Source organism: Lemur catta, chromosome 7 (genome assembly GCF_020740605.2).
Source record: "Lemur catta isolate mLemCat1 chromosome 7, mLemCat1.pri, whole genome shotgun sequence".
Taxonomy (NCBI): domain Eukaryota; kingdom Metazoa; phylum Chordata; class Mammalia; order Primates; family Lemuridae; genus Lemur; species Lemur catta.
The window spans coordinates 97,306,749-97,328,417 of record NC_059134.1 but is presented as its reverse complement, the minus strand read 5'-3'; the positions used below and the strand labels follow the sequence as shown (position 1 = coordinate 97,328,417).

Genomic DNA, 21,669 nt, shown 5'->3' with positions numbered 1-21,669 from the left:
CGTGGGCAGCAGGAAAGAGGTGGGTCACTAGGGAGCAGGAGGGCTGTACCCTACAGAGAGTGACTTCAGGGAGTGGGGAAGTGGCCCCACGGGCAGAGGGCACCGGGAGCGGAGAGGAGGGGTGTAGAAAGCTCACGGGGAAACGGTGTGACATCTGGCGTGCTGAGCCGGCAGGGGGCAGCGCAGGCAGAGTGTCACGTGGAGTGGGCGCTACGGGAGCCGAGAGGCTTGCGTGCGGACAGAGGGGGGTCTTTCCCACCGCCTGAAAGACTGCGTTACTCACAGGAGTCGCGGACTCTTCTTGCCCTGAACTGGAGACGGGGACTTCGTGGCCTGGGGCTGCTGCCCTGGGACGTCCAGAGGCCTGGCGCTGGGGCTGCTCCTCCGCCGGCGGGGATACTCGGCCTTCCTCCGGCGGGACACAGCGGCAGCGGCGGCGGCGGCGGCGGCCGCAGCGGCCCGGCCTCTGTCCCGACCACCCCTTAGTACGCGGCTGCTAGTGGTCCCCGCAGGCGCCGCCGCCGCCGCCTCAAGGGGCGGTTGCAGGGGCTCCTCCGGAGCCGCCTTGGCCGCCGCCGCCTCTCCCCCTTCCTGGTCCTGCTGCTCCGGGGGTCTCGGCTCTTCCGTCTCCCCCGGCATCGGGGCTTGTCCGTCCCCCACCCCCTCGTCTCAGACGACGGAGGCGGAGGTAGCGGCGGCCGCGGCGCTACTCCCCCCGCCCCCCTCGCCTCCCGGAGCGTCCGGCTCACTCTCACCCTGCGCTCCTCTTTTCCCCCCTCCCCTCCGCCCGGCTCCGAGGGCGCCCCCCCCCGCCCCCTGCCACTCAAGGTCCGCTACCGCTGGCGGCGCGCGCGCGCCCGCCACAGACGCTCAGCGGTCCAATTGGAGTGGTGGAAGGGCTTCCTTGCCCCGCCCCTCGCGATCTCACACGCAGCGACGTACCAGGTTCCCTCCCCCGCCCCTTGCTTAAACCAATCAGGAAACGGCTCCAAGGGAGCGCGCGAGGTTTTCTTCCCCGCGCACCCGTTCTCACCGTTAAACGGCTGCGTCTCGCGACAATCCCAAAGTGACCTTTTTTCCCCCCTCTGGAGTTCACTGCGCGTTAGGGGCAGTGGGAGGGGCAGGTCTCGCCAGGGAGGTGGGTAGGAAGAAAACGCACCTCTTTCCCCGCCTCACGCGCATCCTTGTTTGGCTGCGCGCGCACCTGCCTCCCTAAGGCGCCGCGAATGCCACAAGGGCGCTTTCTATCCTTCTGCCTTAGGCCGCAAAAGTAGCCTGGGTGTTCTTCCGCTTCCACCCCGACCTCACTTTCCTGTCTCTGGCCTTCCTGTCCCTAGCGCCGCCAGGTCTTGTGGGAAGAAGAGGGGAATATTTTTGCGCTGTCGCTTCTCCTTTAAGAAAAAAAACCCCGTCGGCTGCCGGATGAAAATCTCTGAAAAAATGGCGGCGATAGAATGGAGGTGGGGGTCGTGGGCAACGAAGACCCGCCCCCTGGCACATGCGCGCGGTTAACTAAACCAAGGGCATTCTGGGAGATGAAGTCCTGTTTATGCTATGCTTGAGGAAAAAAAGATAGGAAGCCGGAGGTGGAGAGGATGCTGGGAGGTTTTGACGGGAAAAGTAGTTTACTCTCTGCAGTGCCAGTTTATTTTTTCAGGGAGGCAGTGTTTCCGGGTTAGGCCACGACAGCTGCCTTATATCCGGGCTCAAATGTTGAGCCAATTGCTGGTCAGGACAGGTTGGGAGGGTTTTTCCTACTTTTTCTTTCTTTATAACTTGGCGTTGGCATAGTTTTTCCGGGGTGGCCACTTAATAGCCCTTACTCACCTTGGTTAGGTCAGGTGACACCTCTGGGACTGGCTAGCGTTCATGTCTATGGTGGTATTCGTCTCGTCATCCAGTGTCTGACGCACTCACTTGTGAGCCCTTGGAGCTCAGGGCCTGAATCTGGTTCCGTCGGGTTCTCGGGGCCCCAGCACAATGCCCGCCACTCAGTTGGCTCTTAATAAAATCTGTGAAACGAATTGTAAAGTTGGTTCCTTAGTAAACGTTGGGGCATCAAGGAGCTGGCATCTGCTGCTTAACGTGGCTATGGTCCCTGACCTGGAGGGCGGGGTGAAGAATTGTTAGCGTGACTCTGGTAACTACACAGAGAAGCTGAAGGTTTCTGTCTAGCTTCCCGCCCGGAAGCCACCTGGTTCTGCGGTTTATGAATGTTTCTGCTACACAGGAAGCACAGTCGGGACAGTAGCTTTATCAGAAATTACTTTTTTACCCACTAGCATGTGTAACTAAGTTGTCTTCCTGGTGCATGAAAGGGAGTTTCCATTTGCTCATCTCCAAGTTACGGTCAGTGATGCAGTGGGCCTCTTCTATTCCTTCCTTTCATCCATTATAATAAACGGTTAAGTAAAGCATCTGGGGTTAAAAGCTCCAGAAGAAAGAAGATGGAAACAAGACCTGGGGATCCAATTCTAAATTTCACATTAATCATTTATACTGTAGACCAGTGCTGAAGTACATTTTTCCTTCCAGTATTTTGACTAGTTAACACTTTAAGATTAGGCAGATGTTTTATATTCTCTACTGAGTGTTTTGCACTTTCACAGGGCTAATGTCATTTTCAGTTATAATAATTGTGGGATAGTATCAATGGGAATTTTTTCAAACTGCATTGAGCAGATTTTTGGAACAGCACTGACATCCAATGGCTGCTCAAAGTAATACAGAAGGGGAAATCTTTCCCCAAAATAAAAAAAAAAGAAGTCTTAGAAACACAATGGAATGGAGAATCGGAGAATGAATAATTCTTTTGAAAAAAAGACCACTGTGTTGTAGAAAAAAGATCACAGACTTTGGAGTCAAATCTGGATTGTATAATAGTAAGTAGCAAAGCTACCGATTAATTATTATCTTGGCAAGTTACTATTTCTTCAACCTATTTCACCACTGGTAAAAATGGAGATAAAATCTATTTCCCAGCGTCATACTTATAGTTCTTTATATTGTTACAGTAAGTGTTACAGCGAGTGGTCCCGAGGACAAACCGACCGGCACACAGAGAGTCGGAGAATCAAGGTTTATTTGCCGGCGGGCTCAGAGGGGTCTGGCCACCAAATTCTGAGCCCTGTCTACCTAATTTTTCCCACTTTTACTAAGTTGGGGTGATCCAAGGGGTGGGGTCTCAGGTGACTAATGCCTGCCAGGTAATAGGTTAGTATTATGTCGATGCACCAGGTAATAGGGTAGTTGCTGCACCGGGTAATAGGTTTAGTGTTATGCTGAGGTAACAGACTAGTTGATGGGCCAGGTGTTAGGTTAGCATTATGCTGATGCAGGTCTTCCATGAGAGGTGGGGGGGGTCTCAGGTGGCTGCTGTGCTAAGTAATAGATGGGGGTTTTCCTTGTCAATATAATGCATTCTCACAGTAGGCCTTTTGTAAATGTTTTATTCAAGGTGAACAAAATCACAGTTCTAAAAAAGGTGAAAAGCTAACCCCCAGTGTCACTTTTCAGAGAAAGTGCTATAAGGCAATGTAACCAGCCAGGGATTATACTTAATTAAGATGTCCTCAGTTAAGCAACTGGTATCTTAAATCTTCCAGCTTCATTCTTCATGATCCCTATATATGTTTACATTTTGGACCACTGAATAAACTAGGCCCTGAGAATGCAAACATGAATTATTTCTGCCCTACTTTTAAAGGATTTACAATCTATGCAGGAAATTACCTGCACGAAAGCAGGTAAGTATAAATTCTGAATAATCAAGTAAATAAAGAGAGCAAAATGAACTGGATGCTGGTTAACTCTGATGAAAATTTTAAGAAGGAGACCATGCCTCTATGGTCAGTCCCCCAGCTTCACAGAAAAAAAGAAAAAAAGAAAACAGATGCTCAGTTACAGTGGGACACCTATACTTGAGAAAAACACAAGTGTAAATCTGCCATTCCCATGAATTCAAGATAAATCTTGGCACACAGTAGGTGCTCAAATTTTGTAAAATTAATTTTGAATCTTTATGACCCTGGCCAATGCACTACCAGAACTCAAATCTTACTACTTGCCTTTCTATGTCAATCCCATCTTTAAAACTGACCTACCAAAAAAAAAGAAAAAGAAGAAATTCACCAAATCAAAAGAGAGGAAGTGCTAAGCAAATACAGGAACCAAAAAAGGGTTGTAGAGGGTGCTTTACACTGTCTCATTCAGTTCCTTTGCGGTCCTCCTCTTCAGCACATGCCAAAGGAGTTCCTCACAACATGTGAGACAAGGGCATCTTGGATGTGGGACAATGGAAGAGTTGGGTGAGTAAGGAGTTTCTTGGCAGAGAAACTCTGAGGGAATGAAGACTTGGCTGCCCTCTCTCCATGTGTGGGAGGGGATACTTCTAGCCAGATTGAGAGTAGTACTGGAAGCTTTTATTTTTACTTCTCTTCTCAACCCAACCAAGGGGGAAGCTTGAGGATCTATGATTGTTTTGAGGAACTGTGGGTTCACTGTTTGCAGTGGCAAAATAGGCAAGAGTTTGGTGCTAACCACAGAGTAAACTCTTAACAAATGCCTTTGTACTGAATTGTAATTGAAATTGTCATTTCATTATGGCCGTTTTTCTTCTTGGGATCTCCAGTAGCTAGGTGCACACAGCTAGGCAACAACAGAGATTTGATTTGGAGAGAAAAAGAAAGAAAAGGGGTGGGGGTGTTGGGAGGAAAATGGAATAGAAGTACAAGAATGAGAGATCTGCAGAGGTTGGAGAAAGGCCAGGGTGGTTTCATTTGTTCCATGTTTTAGTATTAAATCAAGAAGTCAGCACTCTAACTCCAGTAATTTTGTTGCTAAGCTTTTTATTCAGAGGAATTCTGAAGGAACAGATTACTGTGGCCTGAAAATATGATGTCTTCTTCCACTCTACAACGATTAAAACCAGCAGTGGAACTATTAGCCACATTACCCAGAGAGGTCCCTCATTTCAAACCTTTGGAATAATGTAAGGTTTGTCATTCTTGGGATTCATTCCATAACCTTTGCTAACTTTTGTTGCCAGCATCCTAGCATTGAGTCACTAACCTTTACCCAAATTCCAAGCTGTATTAATTCCACAGTGTCCTGGGTTTGTGTGTGTTTGGGGTAGGGAGTGTCAAAAGTACAAACAACAACTATAACAGAGATATCTTGCACATTGTCTTTTTAAAAAAATTGTTCGGGGGTATAATTTTAAAGCTGGAGAAACAGCTTTAAGAGGAAGGAAAAAGGGCAAATAACAGGAGGGAAGAGATGTTAATGAAGAGAACATGGTGGTGTTTAATAAATATTGAACTGTATTGGAGGTAAAGTCTATTTTGATACTAGGATAGACTGTATTTAGGACTCGGGGTAGATAAATTCTATTCATCTGTATGTTGGGGGAATCTGAAGTTCTTCTAGGATTCTTTTTTTTTTTTTTTTTTGATACCTAATGGTTTCCAGGCAGTTAATTCAAAAAGGAACTAATACTTATTCAGTGACTTAGGCTAAAACTAGATATTTTTACATATGTATGTTAGGTGCCTGCAGCAACCCTCTGAGATAGGTATTCACTTTTTTTTTCAGATGACAAAACTAAGAAAAACAAAATACTTGTTTAATATTACTCTCAGGAACACCTCACACCAAAACTAGTTAAGCTACAAGGTGTTTTCCTATTTTAGAAGTGTATTGGTTCAGATGTTCTAGCCAATGGAACAACCCAGATAAGAAAAAAAGTGTATAGTTTTGCATTTCTTTCTTTCTTTCTTTCTTTTTTTTTTTTTTGAGGCAGAGTCTCGCTTTGTTGCCCAGGCTAGAGTGAGTGCCATGGCATCAGTCTAGCTCACAGCAACCTCAAACTCCTGGGCTCAAGTGATCCTCCTGCCTCAGCCTCCTGAGTGGGTGGGACTACTGGCATGCGCCACCATGCCCGGCTAATATTTTCTATATATATTTTTAGTTGTCCATATAATTTCTTTCTATTTTTAGTAGAGACGGGGTCTCGCTCTTGCTCAGGCTGGTCTTGAACTCCTGTCCTCGAGCAATCCTCCCACTTCGGCCTCCCAGAGTGCTAAGGTTACAGGCGTGAGCCACCGTGCCCGGCCTAGCTTTGCATTTCTTGAGCAGGATGGATGTTATCGAAATCTTGTCCAGAAATGTAGAAAGCTCCAAGCAGCCTGGAAACTAACACTTGTGTAGATTATCTAATTGGCTAACGTCTCAATAGGCTATTGATGATTACACTTCAAAAGTTTCTTCAAATTGTCATCAGTCCAATAACTTGCCCTAGACTTTGGGTGGATCTTTCTTCTCACATTCAGAGAAATAGCATTGAGGACATATTATCTCAGGTAAGCAAATATTTCCTCTCTGCAGTACTGCTTCGGAGAATAGCAGCTTGTATCCACCCAGAAGTTTTACCTACACCCTCATTATATGGAGATGATAGATACAGAAGAACCAGGAGCAAGCTCTGGCTCAGAATGAGATCCTTACAACCCAAGGGACCTCACTTTACTCCTTTCATGTTAATGTTGATATTATTTGATTTCCACAGGTAAGGGACTACAGAGAAGAACTGCGGAGTTTTCAGTCTAGTACTACCCCCCATCCCAGTAATCCCATATTTGTCATACTGAAATTAGTCATCTTCAAATTACAGAATCTGGCAAAAGGCATAACGTCAGACTGTTGGCGATATGCACACTCACAGGAAACAGGAAGAGAAAGGCCTGTTAACTCGTGACCCAGAAAGGGGAGTTTTATTAACTTTGCTTAGCTGGTGCTTCTGAGGGTAACTCACTGCTCTTAGTGGTCCAGTCTCCTCCCTCCCCTATTCTGTGTTATAAAATGGCTTTTTATTTTGAATTCAGTAGGATTTTGAACTGCTGGTTGGAACAAAGCTTAGAAAATAGAAAAGAAAGGGCCTCTATCTTAATTGAGAGGTACAGAATAAAAATTTGGAATTCTGAGATTTGGCTAATAAAATTCTGAGACAAAAAGTTTTACTTCCTCTTTCTACCTTAGTTTTCTTTCCTTTCCTTTGTTCTTCTTTGTATAAAATCTTTTATTGTAGAGAATTATAAAATATGCAAAAGTACTGGAAATAGTTTAATGATATCTGATAGACCCATAGGCTAGCTTAAACAATCATCACCTCTTGACCAATCTTGTTTCATATATATGTCCACCCATTCCTTCTACTCCATATTATTTTAAACCAATTTCTACAAAATGAGGGTAATAATATCTGCCTCAAAACATTAGGATGATTAAATGAAATGTGTAAACTGAGCAGAAAGGTACTAGTATAATACTTGTAAACTCCATTGGTTCTCCCAAGAAAACTATAAGAGAAACAAACTATTCGAATTGCAACATCTTACTTGATTTTGTAATATTTAAGTTTCCTCCTCAACCCCCTTTTCTTTCCACAATATGAAAACAGAATACTTATACTTTGTTTTGAGAATTTGATTATGTGCTTGAGATAATTCTTGAGTTTTAAGATAAAAAAAATCATTAGGATTAAGAATAAGTGTTATTGTCCAGGTACATTTTGAAAAATGGTAATATATTCTCTCAGAATACATCAGTGGTAAAGAAAAAAAAGATAAAAATGGTAATGTAGTTACTTATATTTTCTGATAAGAAAATATTTAGAATTTGTTTTTTTCTAATTGGGGATCTTTGTGGACAATCCTCCCTAAATGAATAAAACCTGCAATTTAAGAAGTCAAATTAGAAAGTGAGACTATGAAATTGAAAGCAACCGAAGAAAATAAGAAACAAGCCACAATTTGTGGAGGCATTAAACATCTCCTGGCAGGATACACCATATTCTTGAAGTGAAAAACAGAGTAAGGGAAGATGTTTGAAACTAGCCTTAACCCAAGAGAGGAAGAGATGAATGGGGGCGCAGTGGGGATATTTAAGGAGAAAATAATTCCAGAGACTTAAATATTCTATATTATTATTTTCCTGTTTCTTATGATGTAGATGCCTTATTGGAGGAACTGGAGCGCTCCACCCTCCAGGACAGTGATGAATATTCCAGCCCAGCTCCTCTTCCCTTGGATCAGCTTTCCAGAAAGGAGAATAGCCTTAAAGAGTCTTCAAATATTCTTTCTGTTCAGGATAATAAAAGTCCTTTGCCGGTAACTTTTCATTTATTTTAATACCTTAAATACAGATGTTTGAGTGCATTTCTGAAAATTAATTGTATCCCCCACAATGTGGTATGAAAGGAGAAATCATATATCCAAGAAAGAGAAAAAAATAATTTCTCAATGTTAGTTTAAAGATGGTTGTTTTGGGAAAGAGGAGAAGAATTGAGAAAATTATTACAGAAGAATAAGCCTTTGAGAACTAAATTTTTTCTAATGAGGGCATGGTCACAGGTAGGGTGTTGCCTGATTCACTTGGGATACTCTGATGTTACTGTCTGGACATCAGAGTTGTAGTATGTTGCAGTTTGACTGGAATGGCACTCAGTAAGGCCAGAGATCACCTGGGAAAAGCCAGATGGCAGCTCAGATAAGTCTTCTCAGGGTGACTTTTCAGGGTCACCACTTTCTAGGTCTTATTTTCTGTTGGATAGATTAGGAAATTCAATTGTTAATATTCCCAGAGATGATGAAACTCTAGGAAACCAGCTCAAACTAACCAAACTCACAAGAAGTGATGTATTTAAAAAAAAAAAAAAAAGAAGTCAAATTTATTAATTTATGGTTAGATTTAAAACTATTAAGTAAAACAGATGTTAGTATTTGCTGATATATGTATTCTCTTTCTATGGTAAGTCCACATGAAATGACATCATAATTAGGTTATTGTTGAGAATGGAATTAGTGTAAGAGGAATTAAGTGGATGCTGTTCGTAGCTGGTATTTTTGAACTGTGATATTCTGATTCATCTTTGTACAGTATGAGGAATAACTAGAAGGGTAAATCTGAAATTTGAGCTCAGGGGTAGGTTCCCCCTCTGTTTTTTCTTCCAGGAACATACACACAGTTTTAAGGATACTCATTCATCTCTCTGCTAGGGAGCTATTGTATTTGTTTTCATTGTTAGAATGTAGCCATGGTCTCCTGCCCTTGCCCCTCTGTAGTCTGCTCTCAAGATAGCAGCCAGGGTCATCCTTTAAAACTTAATGTGTGATACTCTGGTGCTGAACACCTTGAATACCCTAACTTGATCATTATATACATGTACCAAAATCTCTTCTGTAGCCCATAAATTTGCACAAATAAAAATAAATAAATAAATAAATGAACTTAATTCAGACCCTGTCATTCTTTTACTCAAAACCCCACAATGACTTCCCATCTCATTTGTTGTAAAAGCCCCAGTCTTACATTGACCGTTGTGGTGTGACCATATGTTCTGGTTTACAAACCCAGGTTTATGCTTGTTTTTCTGACATCCTATTGACTTTACCTTTTACTCTTGGTTTTCCATTTTTTTTTTTTGACGTTTTCTCATTAGTTTTTGAATTAAAGTAAGCCAGCAATGGCTTAACAGACCTCTATTTGGTTCTTTTGTCTTCTTCGACGGTCTCATCTAGTAGTGTGTAAAACACACACCATGAACAGAGTTCTCACTTTATTATGACTAAATCCAAAAGGTGACTAATGATAGCTCGTCTTTTTTCCTGATCCTGTTCAGACGAATCTTAACTAAGCAGCAACTTTTCAAGGATAATATGCAGGGTGCTGACCGTTCAACTTAAGAGCTCAAGCACACCAGTCAGGGACAGCTAACTCCTCTGATCTTAGGTGGTGGTAGAAAAAATGTTGGGGCTTTTTTCCCTGCTGGCCACTTGGCCGCCACTCATACCCTGTCATGGTCCACGTGGTGGCCTGTGAGATGCATGGAGCCGCCTCAGAGTCAGTGAGAAATAGGAAATAGATTGCTTGACATGGTGTGGGGAACCTGCAGCCTTCTGATTTCAAGATTGTTCTTTTTTAAGCACCAAAGGAGGCAAGAAAAGCTTCTTTCTCTGTTGCACCCCTTTTAGTAAAAGGATTTGTCCTGTAAAATTGGATTCAGTCAAAAGGCCGCACTGAAGGATCCAGAAAGCCACATGTGGCCCCAAGGCTGCAGGTTTCCCACCCCCACAACTCTTTCAGCAGTCAGCTCAACACAAAACCAAAACCAAAACATGTTTAATTTTCTTAAGAAAGCTGATGATGAATGTGTAACTTGCACAAAATATTCACAAAATATTTGTCAACATTTACCATCCAACACAGGGGCAAGTAGAAAGATCACCAACCCTTTGAAAATCAGAAGGCACAAATATGGTGAGGATACACCAGTATCTACTTCCATGGTTAATACTTATTTTTATAAGAATGTGCCTGAAGATAGCAATTCAACATGTCATTGTGAAACACACCTTTCCATTTGTGTCAAATGAGTCTTCTAAATTAATTTTGCTTGTTTTCAGTTACAAGTTTTCTTGTACTTGAAAATAAATGAGTTGATTCCCTTTGAAAACCATCCAATAATGTCAATTTTGTATTAGTGTCATCAGAACCTCAGTTAGAAAATTTGTTAATTCCAAAATGGCTCAATTTTGCTTTTAATCCAATTCAAAGGATTAAAATATGTGGAAGTTCGTTCTCTGATCAAAAATGAAACATCTAATATTGTTGATGCCATTGTAAATTTAGTTGAAAAGTTCAACATTGAAGATAAAATGTTGGTGAGAATGTGAATACAAACGTTGGTGGAACACAGCTTTGTAGTAAGAACAATGTTCTTAGCAACTAAAAAAAATATGGAGCATAAATGTATTTGGGATTGGTTGTGATGTGTGCAAAATTTATGACCACATCCAAATAAGCTGTAGTATTCTACCAATCAAAATAGAAACTGTAATTGTTAAAATTTACAAAAATTGTATGCACACACAGATTATATAAGTAACCAACCCACAAAACTTTTGTGACAGAAGCTAATATCAAACACTGCACAAACATTTTAGCATGGCTGTATATATTTTCTCTGTGTTGCCTGTCATCAGTTAGATTTTGGAAATGCCTGAACCTTTGAAAAAACACCTTGTAAAGCAACCCAAATTTAGGATGCATTATGTGCAAAACAGTTGGAAATCGTTAATCAAATCATTCAATGTACGTAGCATGAAAATTCAGCTTTTGAAGTCTTTAGCAAGTTACAATCACATAAAATGAAGCTTGCAAAAAGGAAGAAGCTCAAATTTCTCCCTACAAAAGCTGAGGAGGAATTGAACAAATCAGAAGATGAAATCTGATATGGTTTAATTATATAATTCGAAAATTGTGCTTCAGAAAAATCTTGACGTTGGTAAATTTTGACTTCTAATTTTAATCGAATCAATTCTTATTCTCTACCAGAATGGAATGAAATTGTAAAAAGCTATGATTTTGCAGCATCTGTTTGGTGAAATGTTCAAAAGAATCATAGAGACAACTTGAAAGTTTTGCCTTGTAAGAATATTGTTGAGTAAAGGTGCTCTGGATGAAGGCAGAAGGCTATACCTATAAAAATATTGGCCTGAAATATTTACACATTTTAATATAAAAAATGGAATTAAGAAGATTATTTAGCAGAATTTGCTCTGAACTTATAGGTTCATCAATATCTAGAAAGGGGTAATTTTCTTAATTAAAAGCATTACACTCTACAGAGAAACATCCATTAAAAGTATCAATAATTTCAAATATATTAATCATAAAATGCAGCTTTGAAGAAGATTGCAATTTTATGAAAACAATAACACCATAGTGAAAAAAAAACACATGTTGCAGAGAAAGGTTCACATCACAATGTTAGAGACAATGGCCAAGTAACCAATTAAAGTATGTGACTATATAATCAAGAATAATTATTTTTGCCATTTTAAAATGTTCAGATAATCATTATGAGTTTTTTAATTTTATTTTTTAAATGTTCATCGCTTTGTGTCATTTAAAAATATTTTAGGAAAATTTTATTTTGAAAACATGTTTTGAATAGAATTATTTTATAGGTCCATCAAGATAATAAAACTATTTTTTTGTCAGTAAATACATATTTCAGAAATTATATAATATGAATTATTTTTAGATCCTTCCTCCCTTCGCTCTCAAAAGTGTCCCAGTTTGAACAGTAAATTATATGGTCACCCTGTCTGCATGATCTAGCTCCTTTTACTCTCTGCCCCTGTCTCCCTGGTTCACTCTGCTCGGGCCACACTGGCCTCCCCATTGTTCCACAGATGCTTCAGGGTGCTTTCCCTGCTATTCCTTCCTCCTGGATCATGTTACCCCAGATATCTGCTTACTTTCTTCACTACTATAAGTCCTTGCCCAAGTGACCTCTTCTCAGTGAGTCCTTCCCTGATCAATATATTTATAATTGCCATCTCTCCCCTACTTCGTATCTTCCACCCCCTGATTAACTTTACATATTAATTTATTTATTATGTTTCTCAACACCAGAATGTAAGCCCTAGGGTAGTCAGTTTTTATTTGATTGTTTTGTTTTGTTTTTTGACTGTTACATCGCCAGCCCTGGCACAGGACAAGCACTCAATAAATATTTGTTCAATAAATAAATGAATTGCTGGTCAACCACCCTTTAGATTCACATATTATTTATTTTCATATGTCAAGTTTAATTGTGTTATAGTCCCCCCAGGCACCATCCCATCTAGTTAAAGGGAATTTGCTTCAACCGCTTAGTTTTATGGTTTCTACCTGAGGATGGTCTGCTTCTCCAGTAAATATCTGGTCTCTTAAATCTAGGAAACTAAGACTTCAATAGAAATACAAGTGAATGCATGGACAGATAACATGAAACCAGCCCAACCAACAGCCTATCTGGCACTGTGATCCAACTGAAGGCGCACCAACACTAACTTATTGACACCCACTTCCTTATAGTGTGGGTCTCTGGCTTACTTCTCGTCACTTCTTCCCTCTTGCTCTGTATGCCAAGGGAGCTGACCCCTTGCAGGCTGGGTTGTTAGGCAAGGAGGGGCTGCTAGTATTTGTTTATATGCCAACTACTCTGTTTAGAAGTTGGCCTTTCTCTGCAGAGTGGCTGGTAATTCCTCTGGCTTATGAAAGGAGATCTCAGAGATATGCTAGTTATCAGTTCCTTTTAGAAGCTATGGATATCCTCTAACTCTAGGTGTTGATAAGCACCAACATTCTAATAACAGAAATTCATTCTTTGTTCTTCTCTGTCACTTATGTGTCTTAGGCGCAGCCTGTGTATACTACTGACATCAAGGAGCTCAATGTCTACAGGTATTTTTTTTTTATTAAACACTTTTAAAAATTAAAGTTATTAGATAATTGTTGTCAATCTTTGGGCAATAATTTGCTTTGTGAGTGTTTATTATTAGAACTCCTACATCCTCCTCCTCTTTCCATATAGTCTTTGAGCAGAGGTAGAACTCTGCTAAGCTGACTTGGCAACTTCTCAAGGTACCTGGCTTGTAGACACGTTGCTCAGGCTTGTGAGCTCTGCTGTTTCCATTACCACCTGAAAAAGTGTAAATTCTTCTAGAGTCACCACAGATGTTTGGCCCAGCTGTTCTAGGTATCATGCTCCAGTTCACAAAAGAGAAAACACACCTGGAGAAACTTAAGCAAGATTCCAGCAACAGCAAAGCTAGGATGAGGGCTAAACTAAGACAATGGGTCTCCACAGCAGACTAATGAGTATATAATTCTTTATGTATTTATTCAAAATTTATTTAGTGGGTGGAGGGTTTTCCTTTTAATAAGAATTATGAAAAAATAATAAAAGCTATGTATTGAAATAGATTCACTTATTCAATCATTTCTCCAGGCCAAAGCAGAACTGACAGTCTGAAAAAATAAAAAGGTCAATATTCTCATGCTCTCTTCAGTTATAGCTTGAAATTTTTAACATCAGAAAACTTTCTGGGAAACAAATTAAAGGGCATACTATAGAGAGTAAAAATTTATGCTTGGTAAAGAGTACTACGGCACATCTTACTCGATGTCAGAATTGTAGCCAGTAATGTACACACAAGAGGCAAAAACAAGGGAAGGAACTTGTGCTACAAGAAGTCTTTTTAAAACTTCCCACTTGAGGGCACTTTATACTTTGGTGGAAGTGAGGCCAATTTATTAATACATATTGCTGGTTTATTCTAGTTCCAGGATGGTGCAGGGTGAGCATTACTTCTAATCCTCCCTCTCCTGGACCCAGTAAAAAAAATCAAAACAAAGTAAAACAACAACAAAACAGTTCCTGTCACACAACAGGCTCTCCAGTAAATATTTGGTCTCTTAAATCTAGGAAACCAAGACTTCAGTAGAAATACAAGTGAATGTATGGGCTGATATCATGAAAACCAGCCCGGCCAACAGCCTATCTGGCACTGTGATCAGTTGAAGGCACAGCAACACTAACTTACTACCACCCTCTTTCCTTATAGCGTGGGTCTCTGGCTTACTTCTTATGACTTCTTCCCTCTTGCTCTGTATGCCAGGGGAGCTGACCCCTTGCAGTTTGGGTTTTGCAGGCTCCAGGCAGTTGGCTCTCACCGGCTTCAACCAGTGGGAGGCACTGTGGAGAACTGGAGGGTGAAAAGCAGGGAAATCCAAGTTGCTCTCTTCCCACAGTGTGTCCGTCAGCAGCTAGGTCTTCTTAATGGCTTCAGCTGGAGCATGACCTGTCTGCTGTGGTTCCAGCTTCTGCCCCTGGGCTGTGGTAACTTTTCCTCTTTTCTTTCTCCCTTTGCCTTAGGCATGGTTACGGCTTCTTACTGTGGCTAAGCGTGGGTTACTCCATTGTCTTCTGTTTTGCTTCTTAGCTCTCCCATCACCTGTATAATCAAGTTTCTGGGCTAAATTCCTTGTTTACTCACATGGTTTGTATTTTCCTGGCTGGACTTTGATATGTTCCCCACTGCTGAATGATACTTGCTGTGTAGGCCCATATCACAATGGGAGAGTGACATAAAATCCAGGTGACTTAGTAAATACCCAACAGCCTGATACAAATCCCCGAGGCTGGTATAACTCTGAGCCGGCAGGACTAGCATATACAGATAGAATATTAGGCTCAGAAACTAGATTCCTGCATTCTGTTTCCACCATTTACTTCGGCTTTCTTAAGTGAGCTGCACATTGCTTTCAATATACCTTGAAAGTATATTTATAATAATACCCCCTATGAATATAGCAATGGAATAATATTTCTAACATAGTTATATGTCAATAGCCATATACGCAGTAATTTAAAAATGTATCTTTTACATGAACAAAAATAATTTTGGTAATAACAGGGAGGAACAATTCATAAAACTATAACAGAGAAATAAATGGGAGAAAAACCCAGCACAATGAAGCCCCTTATGAAGTCTGGATTGTTTTAAATGCATCTTTGTGATTCGTTCTATTAATATCTCTGGGTAATGAAGTAAGTTGTTGCTGATGACATAGCTGGGTACCTTTATTATCTTTCAAAAAGTTGGAGAACAGATCAAAGGACTTCTGATTTGAGGTTCCTCTCTTTCCAGGAACATTTCCTGCGGCAGGCACTTTAACTTGTATCATCAACTCTTCAAGGTCTCCCATTTCTCGTTTAGAATATTATATTGTTGAGTCAATAACTATGAGGGTATCATGACAATAATCTGTTTCTCTTTCTACACCGCAGTAGGACTCTAGTTAAAAACCAGCAATATGCTCCGACTGTGAGATGGGAAGGCTTTTAGGAACATACAGGCTCTGATAAGAAAACTACATTTATTCTGTGCTTGGGCACCGGGCAGCAGAATGTGCTCACAGTCCTGTCACCCTTTGTGTTTCCCAGGCACGAGCCTGTGGCAGCTTTTACTAAGGTATGATGACTAAAGCGTTGTCAGGGAGAGCTCCTTTCTCTGTACCTTCTTGGAAACTTCTAAGAGGGACTGAATCATCAATCATTTGCATACCTGGCCATTTTTGCTCCTAGATTTAAAAAAAAAAAAAAAAAGACAAAACTTTCGTCTGGCAGAGTGCCATGTTGTACCTGAAAGATAAGCTCTTTTATCTTAAGACAGGAAGACATCCATTTTCCTCCTCCATTTTCCTTGCTATTAAATACTCAAAAATAAGTCAGTCAGTCAGCAGTGGGACACATTGTCTCCAAAAGACAGTCTTTTTTTTTTTTCTTAAGAAAGTTATCCATTTTCCTTCTACTTTTTTGTGGCTGGTAAATACATAAAGATAAGTAAAGTAGTACATGTATATATTTATTTATTTTTGGAAGATAAAAGACGGGCTCATTTTATTTATACACAAAGAACAACTTATTTACAACAGTCAGGTAGGGACTATGTACATAACAATAGAAGAGGCATTTGTTTCCACGGTGGCTGGTCACTGTGTAAATTAAGGTTATAAATAAAGGGGGGAAGCCCCACTTGAGGGCACAAAACCTTTTCTCCAAGGTTCTTCAGGGATCCTTTCTTCCTTCCTGTATGTGGACGGGACCAGGAGACTCATCCAGCCACACGACAAGGGGACTTGGGGCAGGGCAGGAGAGCAACTCCAGGAGCAGAGACACCACCACCCAGTGTGGGAACGCCGGCCCAGCACCCTAAACAGTTCCTAAACATTCATGCTCATTCCTTTTCACCTCTAACTTGTTAGAATTAGAAAAATGTTTTTTATGTAAACAGTGCTGTTTTAGTCACTGACAACATGTTAATTTTAAACACCACCCTTGACCCAAACTCAATGCTTTCCCAGGAGGAGGACACCAAGGACTTTGGATGACCCTCGTGTCCCTGAAGTCACCATTGGCACCTTCTCCCCCCATGTACCCTCCTCACCCCTGTTTTTAAAAAGATATTTAGTGAAAGACTTAGAATATTTGCTTTTATTTATGGCTTTGCATCGTGTGCCTATATATGTGGGTTGTTAGCTAAGCTCTCTTGGTTAATGCTGATTACAAACATGATTCCAGAGAAGGTTACCTGTTCAGACTTTTTGACCCAGTGATTCCACTTCTTAAAATTTACTCTATGGAAATCATCAAATATGGGTGCAAATATTTATTTTGCAGTATTGATTATAATAGCAAAAATTAGAAAAACAATCTAGATATGCAACAATAAACGATTGTTTTAAAAATTATAGTACATCATATATTTGATAGCTATATAGACTTTAAACATTTTTTTGGAAGATAGTTTAGGACAGACAATGTAAATTTTGCAGTCTGCAGGCCCAAACTCCGTTATTTGCTAGGTGTATTATGTAGAGATAAATTTTGAACTTCTCTAAGTCCCAATTTTTTATCTGGGGGTGATAATACCGTGCTCTTAAAGTTGTTACACAGGTTTAGAGGACATGTGCACACCCCTTTACAGAGAGTCAGGCATAGTAGACTCTCAATAAATGCTAGCTGTAATGGTTGCAAAAGATGGAAAAGTATATGTGTAAGAATAGGAAAAAGCATTATTTTAACTTTCTAAAATTACACACAATCACTTAGTAAATTTATATTTATCTAGCCACTGAGTGACATATCTGTGTGTAATGGAATTATTTGCAAAACTTAATAGCCTTTGTTATTTTCCTATGGGAATTTCAAAAACTAACAGGGTCTGGTTTTTTTTTCCTATATTTACTAGATTACTACATATTTGCTGCATATTGAAATGTATTCCTGGGAATCTAATTATGCAAATAATGGATCCATTCAGTCTTCAATTGTGTCTAAAATAAATCTTATTACCACTTCTGTGTCATAACTCTACCTGTTTTGCTTCAAAATCTATCATGTGTTTAATATAAATAAAGGCTATATATATAAAAAAATTAAATTACACACAGTCATAGAAGAATGTAATATATACTCTTCAGCCAAAATGTACAGAGTAATTGCCCCCTGAAAGGGGGATTATGTGTGGTTGAATTTTTCTTTATATTTCTCTGCAGTTTTCAAATTTTCTACAGCTAACATGTATTAATTTTATATTACATTTATATTAATACATAAAATCGTTTAAAAATGATTTTAAATAGGAATCTCTATAGTGTGACTGAATTTATGTAGTTCACTAAAGGTCATTTATAGAATCATGTATATATATATGTATATATATGAAAGAGTGTGTGTATATATACATATACATATATATATATATACATATACACATATATATATATATATATATATGGTAACTGAGATATACATGTGAATTTCACTACTGATGTCCCATCTGCCACCCCTGGCACTTCATCTGTTGGCTACGTGCATTAGCTATTTTTCTAGTATATGCAGGGTACAAAGTTAGACACTGACCTTAGAGTCTTTACTCCCACCAACTAATCACCATCTCCATAGGTAATTCCTGTCAAGAATGTCTCCTTATAGACCTTGGTGTATGCATGTGCACACTTAGTGTATATGTGCTTATAAATTTATGTAGATGGAAAGACATTTTTCATGTTGTTTTGGGCTTTACTTTTTTAAGTTAATAATGTATCTTGGAAGTCTTTCTTAGTTCACATAAATCTATGTCTGCATTCTTTTCAGCAGTTACATGTTACTCTATAGCATGAATGAACCATAACTTATTTGACTCTAGCTCCATTTAGTTTATTTTCAATTTGCTCATAAAACTGTACTGTAATGAATGTCTTTAAACATACATCTTTATTTATATGTCCAATTTTTCTGTAGGGTAGAATCTTGGAAGCTAAATTGCTGAATCAAAGGATATATGCATTTGAAATGTTGATAGATGCTGCCTTGCAGAGGTTTTTATAAATTTACATAGCTACTTATGGTGTACATAAATGTTTATGTATATGTATAATCCTGACTTTTGCCAACACTGCATATTGTTAATCTTTTAAAATTTTCACTAATAGATAAAAATTGATATCTCATTGTTTTAAATTGCATATTTAAAGATTAATGAGATTGAGCACATTTTTATATAGTAATAAACATTTGAGTTTCTTTTCCTGAAATCTGATTTTTAAAAAAGCTTTAGTTCAGGTTTCTATTGTTTTATTATTAATTTATACCTTTTTAAAATTTGATTATTATTTATGTTTTAAATATTTATTTATGTTTAATTTTGTTGAGGTTAGCTCTATGCATATTTTTTTCTTTTTTGACTTCACTTCAGAGTTTTATGCTGCTCTTAGGAAAGCCTTCATCACCCCAAATGATAAAAAACATCCTCCATTTTTTTTCTAGTATTTATGTTTAAAAATATTTATGTCTTAAATGGGTCTCAAATATATTCATGTATATGATGTGTTAGAGACCTAAATTCATTGTGTTCCAAGTAGGTTGTTATTCATTGAGTTGAATAGTCTTTTTCTGATTATTTGAAATGCCACATTTACTATATATAAAGTTCTTATAGGTACAGGAGTTTCTGGATTTTCTAGTCTACTTCTTTTATCTACTTGTATGTTTCTTTACCAACATCACACAAATTTGGCTATTGTCACTTTATAAGATATCACATCTATCAAGACAAGTCTCCTTTCTTTATCTTTTTTTTCAAAATTGTCTTGGGTGTTCTAGCCCATACATTTTAGAATCAGCTTATTAATTAACTTGAATGATTCTATTAGGATTTTTCTTTGAATTACATTGAATTTACAGTTTAATTGGGGAAAATGACATCATAGTATGCATCTTAATTTATGTATGTCTTCTTTGTTAAAAAATAAATTTTGTGAATATTTAAGGCATACAACATGATATTATGGCATACATATATTGCGTGTTGGGTTACTATAATTAAGCAAATTAACATATCCATCATATCACATAGTTGTCCATTTGTTTTGTTTGGTTTTGAGGTAAGAACAGCTAAAATTCACTCATTTAGTAGGAATCCTAAATATGGTACAATTTTATTCCTTGTAGTGCTCATATGGCACATTAGAGCTCTAGCCTTTTTCATCTTACATATCTGCTGCCTTTTATCTTCTGACATACATCTCCCCATTTCCTCCCTCCTCCTCTACTCGTGGTAACCACTGTTTTATTCTCTATCTCTAAATATTTGACTTTTTATTTGAGATCATGAAATATTTCTCTTTCTGTGTCTGGCTTATTTCACTTAGCATAATGTCCTCCAGGTTCATCCATGTTTTTTCAAAACAGAATCTCCTTTTTAAAGGCTGACTAATATTCCATTGTGGGTGGATATGCATTTGTGTATGTATGTATATATGTGTGTATTTAGATATATATCACAATTTCTTTATTCATTTGTCTATTGATGGACATTTAGGTTGTTTCCTTATCTTGTCTGTTGTGAATAATGCTAGAATGAACATGGGAGTGCAGATATCTTTGTGAGGTAGTGATCTCATTTCCTTTGTGTACATGCCCAGAAGAGGGGTTGCTGGGTAATATGGTAGTTCTATTTTTAATTCTTTATAAACCTCTGTACTGTTTTCCATAATGGCTGAATTCCACCATGGCAGTGTAAAAGGGGTCCTTTTTTCTCCATACCCTTGACAACAGTTGTTATCTTTTGACTTTTTTTTTTTTTTTTGAGACAGAGTCTCACTCTGTTGCCCGGGCTAGAGTGCCATGGCGTCAGCCTAGCTCACAGCAACCTCAAACTCCTGGGCTCAAGTGATCCTCCTGCCTCAGCCTCCCCAGTAGCTGGGACTACAGGCATGTGCCACCATGCCCGGCTAATTTTTTCTATATATATATTTTTTAGCTGTCCATATAGTTTCTTTCTATTTTTAGTAGAGACGGGGTCTCGCTCTTGCTCAGGCTGGTCTCGAACTCCTGAGCTCAAACAATCCGCCCACCTCAGCCCCCCAAGTGCTAGGATTACAGGCTTGAGCCACCGTGCCTGGCCTCTTTTGACTTTTTGATAATGGCTATCCTAATGGGAGTGAGGTGGTATCTCATATTAGTTTTGATATGCATTTCCCTGATGATTAATGATGTTGCGCTCCTTATCATATACCTGTTGGCCATTTTTATGTTTTCTTTGGAGAAATGTCTATTTAGGTCCTTTGCCCATTTTTAAATCAGGTATTGTGGGTCTTCTTTTATGGCTGTCAATGGTTTTTCTTCATAGAAGTCTTACACATTTCTTTTTAGATTTATTCTTTGATATTTTATAATTTTTGTTAGTATTTTGAACAGATTCTTTTTCCCATTGAATTTTTGAATTGCTTACTGCTGGTCAATAGGGAAGATAGGATCTCATTTTATTCTTGTATCTAGTCGCCACCCTGATCTTTCTTTTTTGTTCTAATAGTTCAGTCATTTGTCTTACATTTTCCAGGTAAGTGATCATACCATTTACTTTAAAAGAAGAGTGAGAGTGCTTTGCCTTTTTTTCCCCAAATATGTAGTTCTTCTATTTTACTTTTAAATGCATTTGATAATGCATTCTAGAATAACACTGAAGATTAGCAATGATAGTAGCATCCAGGTCTGGCTCATCTCTTCCCTAGAAATGTGTTTAATATTTGACTCTAAATATGAAGCTTGCTATAGATTTCTTATATACACATTTTATCAGGTTATAGAAATTTTCTTTTCCTCCTTGATATTCAACAATAGGAATGGTGATTAAATTTATTTTCCACTGCTTTTTTAGCAACTATCAATATGTTTATATAGCTTTTCTTTTATTTGTTAGTATAATGAATTAT

At 38.9% G+C, this 21,669-nt stretch overlaps 2 protein-coding genes across 5 annotated transcripts in view; one reads left to right on the top strand and one right to left on the bottom strand.

Moving 5' to 3' along the window:
• The window catches only part of ZFP91 (ZFP91 zinc finger protein, atypical E3 ubiquitin ligase), a 41,952-nt gene extending 41,097 nt beyond the window's left edge, over positions 1 to 855 (bottom strand). For both annotated transcript variants that reach the window (XM_045558123.1, XM_045558124.1), the window contains exon 1: positions 284 to 855. In XM_045558123.1, coding sequence (XP_045414079.1) covers positions 284 to 639 — 356 coding nt within the window. In that variant the 5' untranslated portion in view covers positions 640 to 855. The remainder of the gene's footprint in view (positions 1 to 283) is intronic.
• Positions 856 to 4,014: 3,159 nt separating this feature from the next.
• The window catches only part of LPXN (leupaxin), a 32,134-nt gene continuing 14,479 nt past the window's right edge, over positions 4,015 to 21,669 (top strand). Inside the window, exons 1-3 of one of the 3 annotated variants that reach the window (XM_045558118.1) lie at positions 4,015 to 4,307; positions 8,008 to 8,165; positions 13,244 to 13,290. In XM_045558118.1, coding sequence (XP_045414074.1) covers positions 4,295 to 4,307; positions 8,008 to 8,165; positions 13,244 to 13,290 — 218 coding nt within the window. In that variant the 5' untranslated portion in view covers positions 4,015 to 4,294. Of the gene's footprint in view, positions 4,308 to 4,901; positions 4,991 to 8,007; positions 8,166 to 13,243; positions 13,291 to 21,669 lie in introns of those variants that run through there. The other 2 variants (XM_045558120.1, XM_045558119.1) reach the window with 2 other exon arrangements.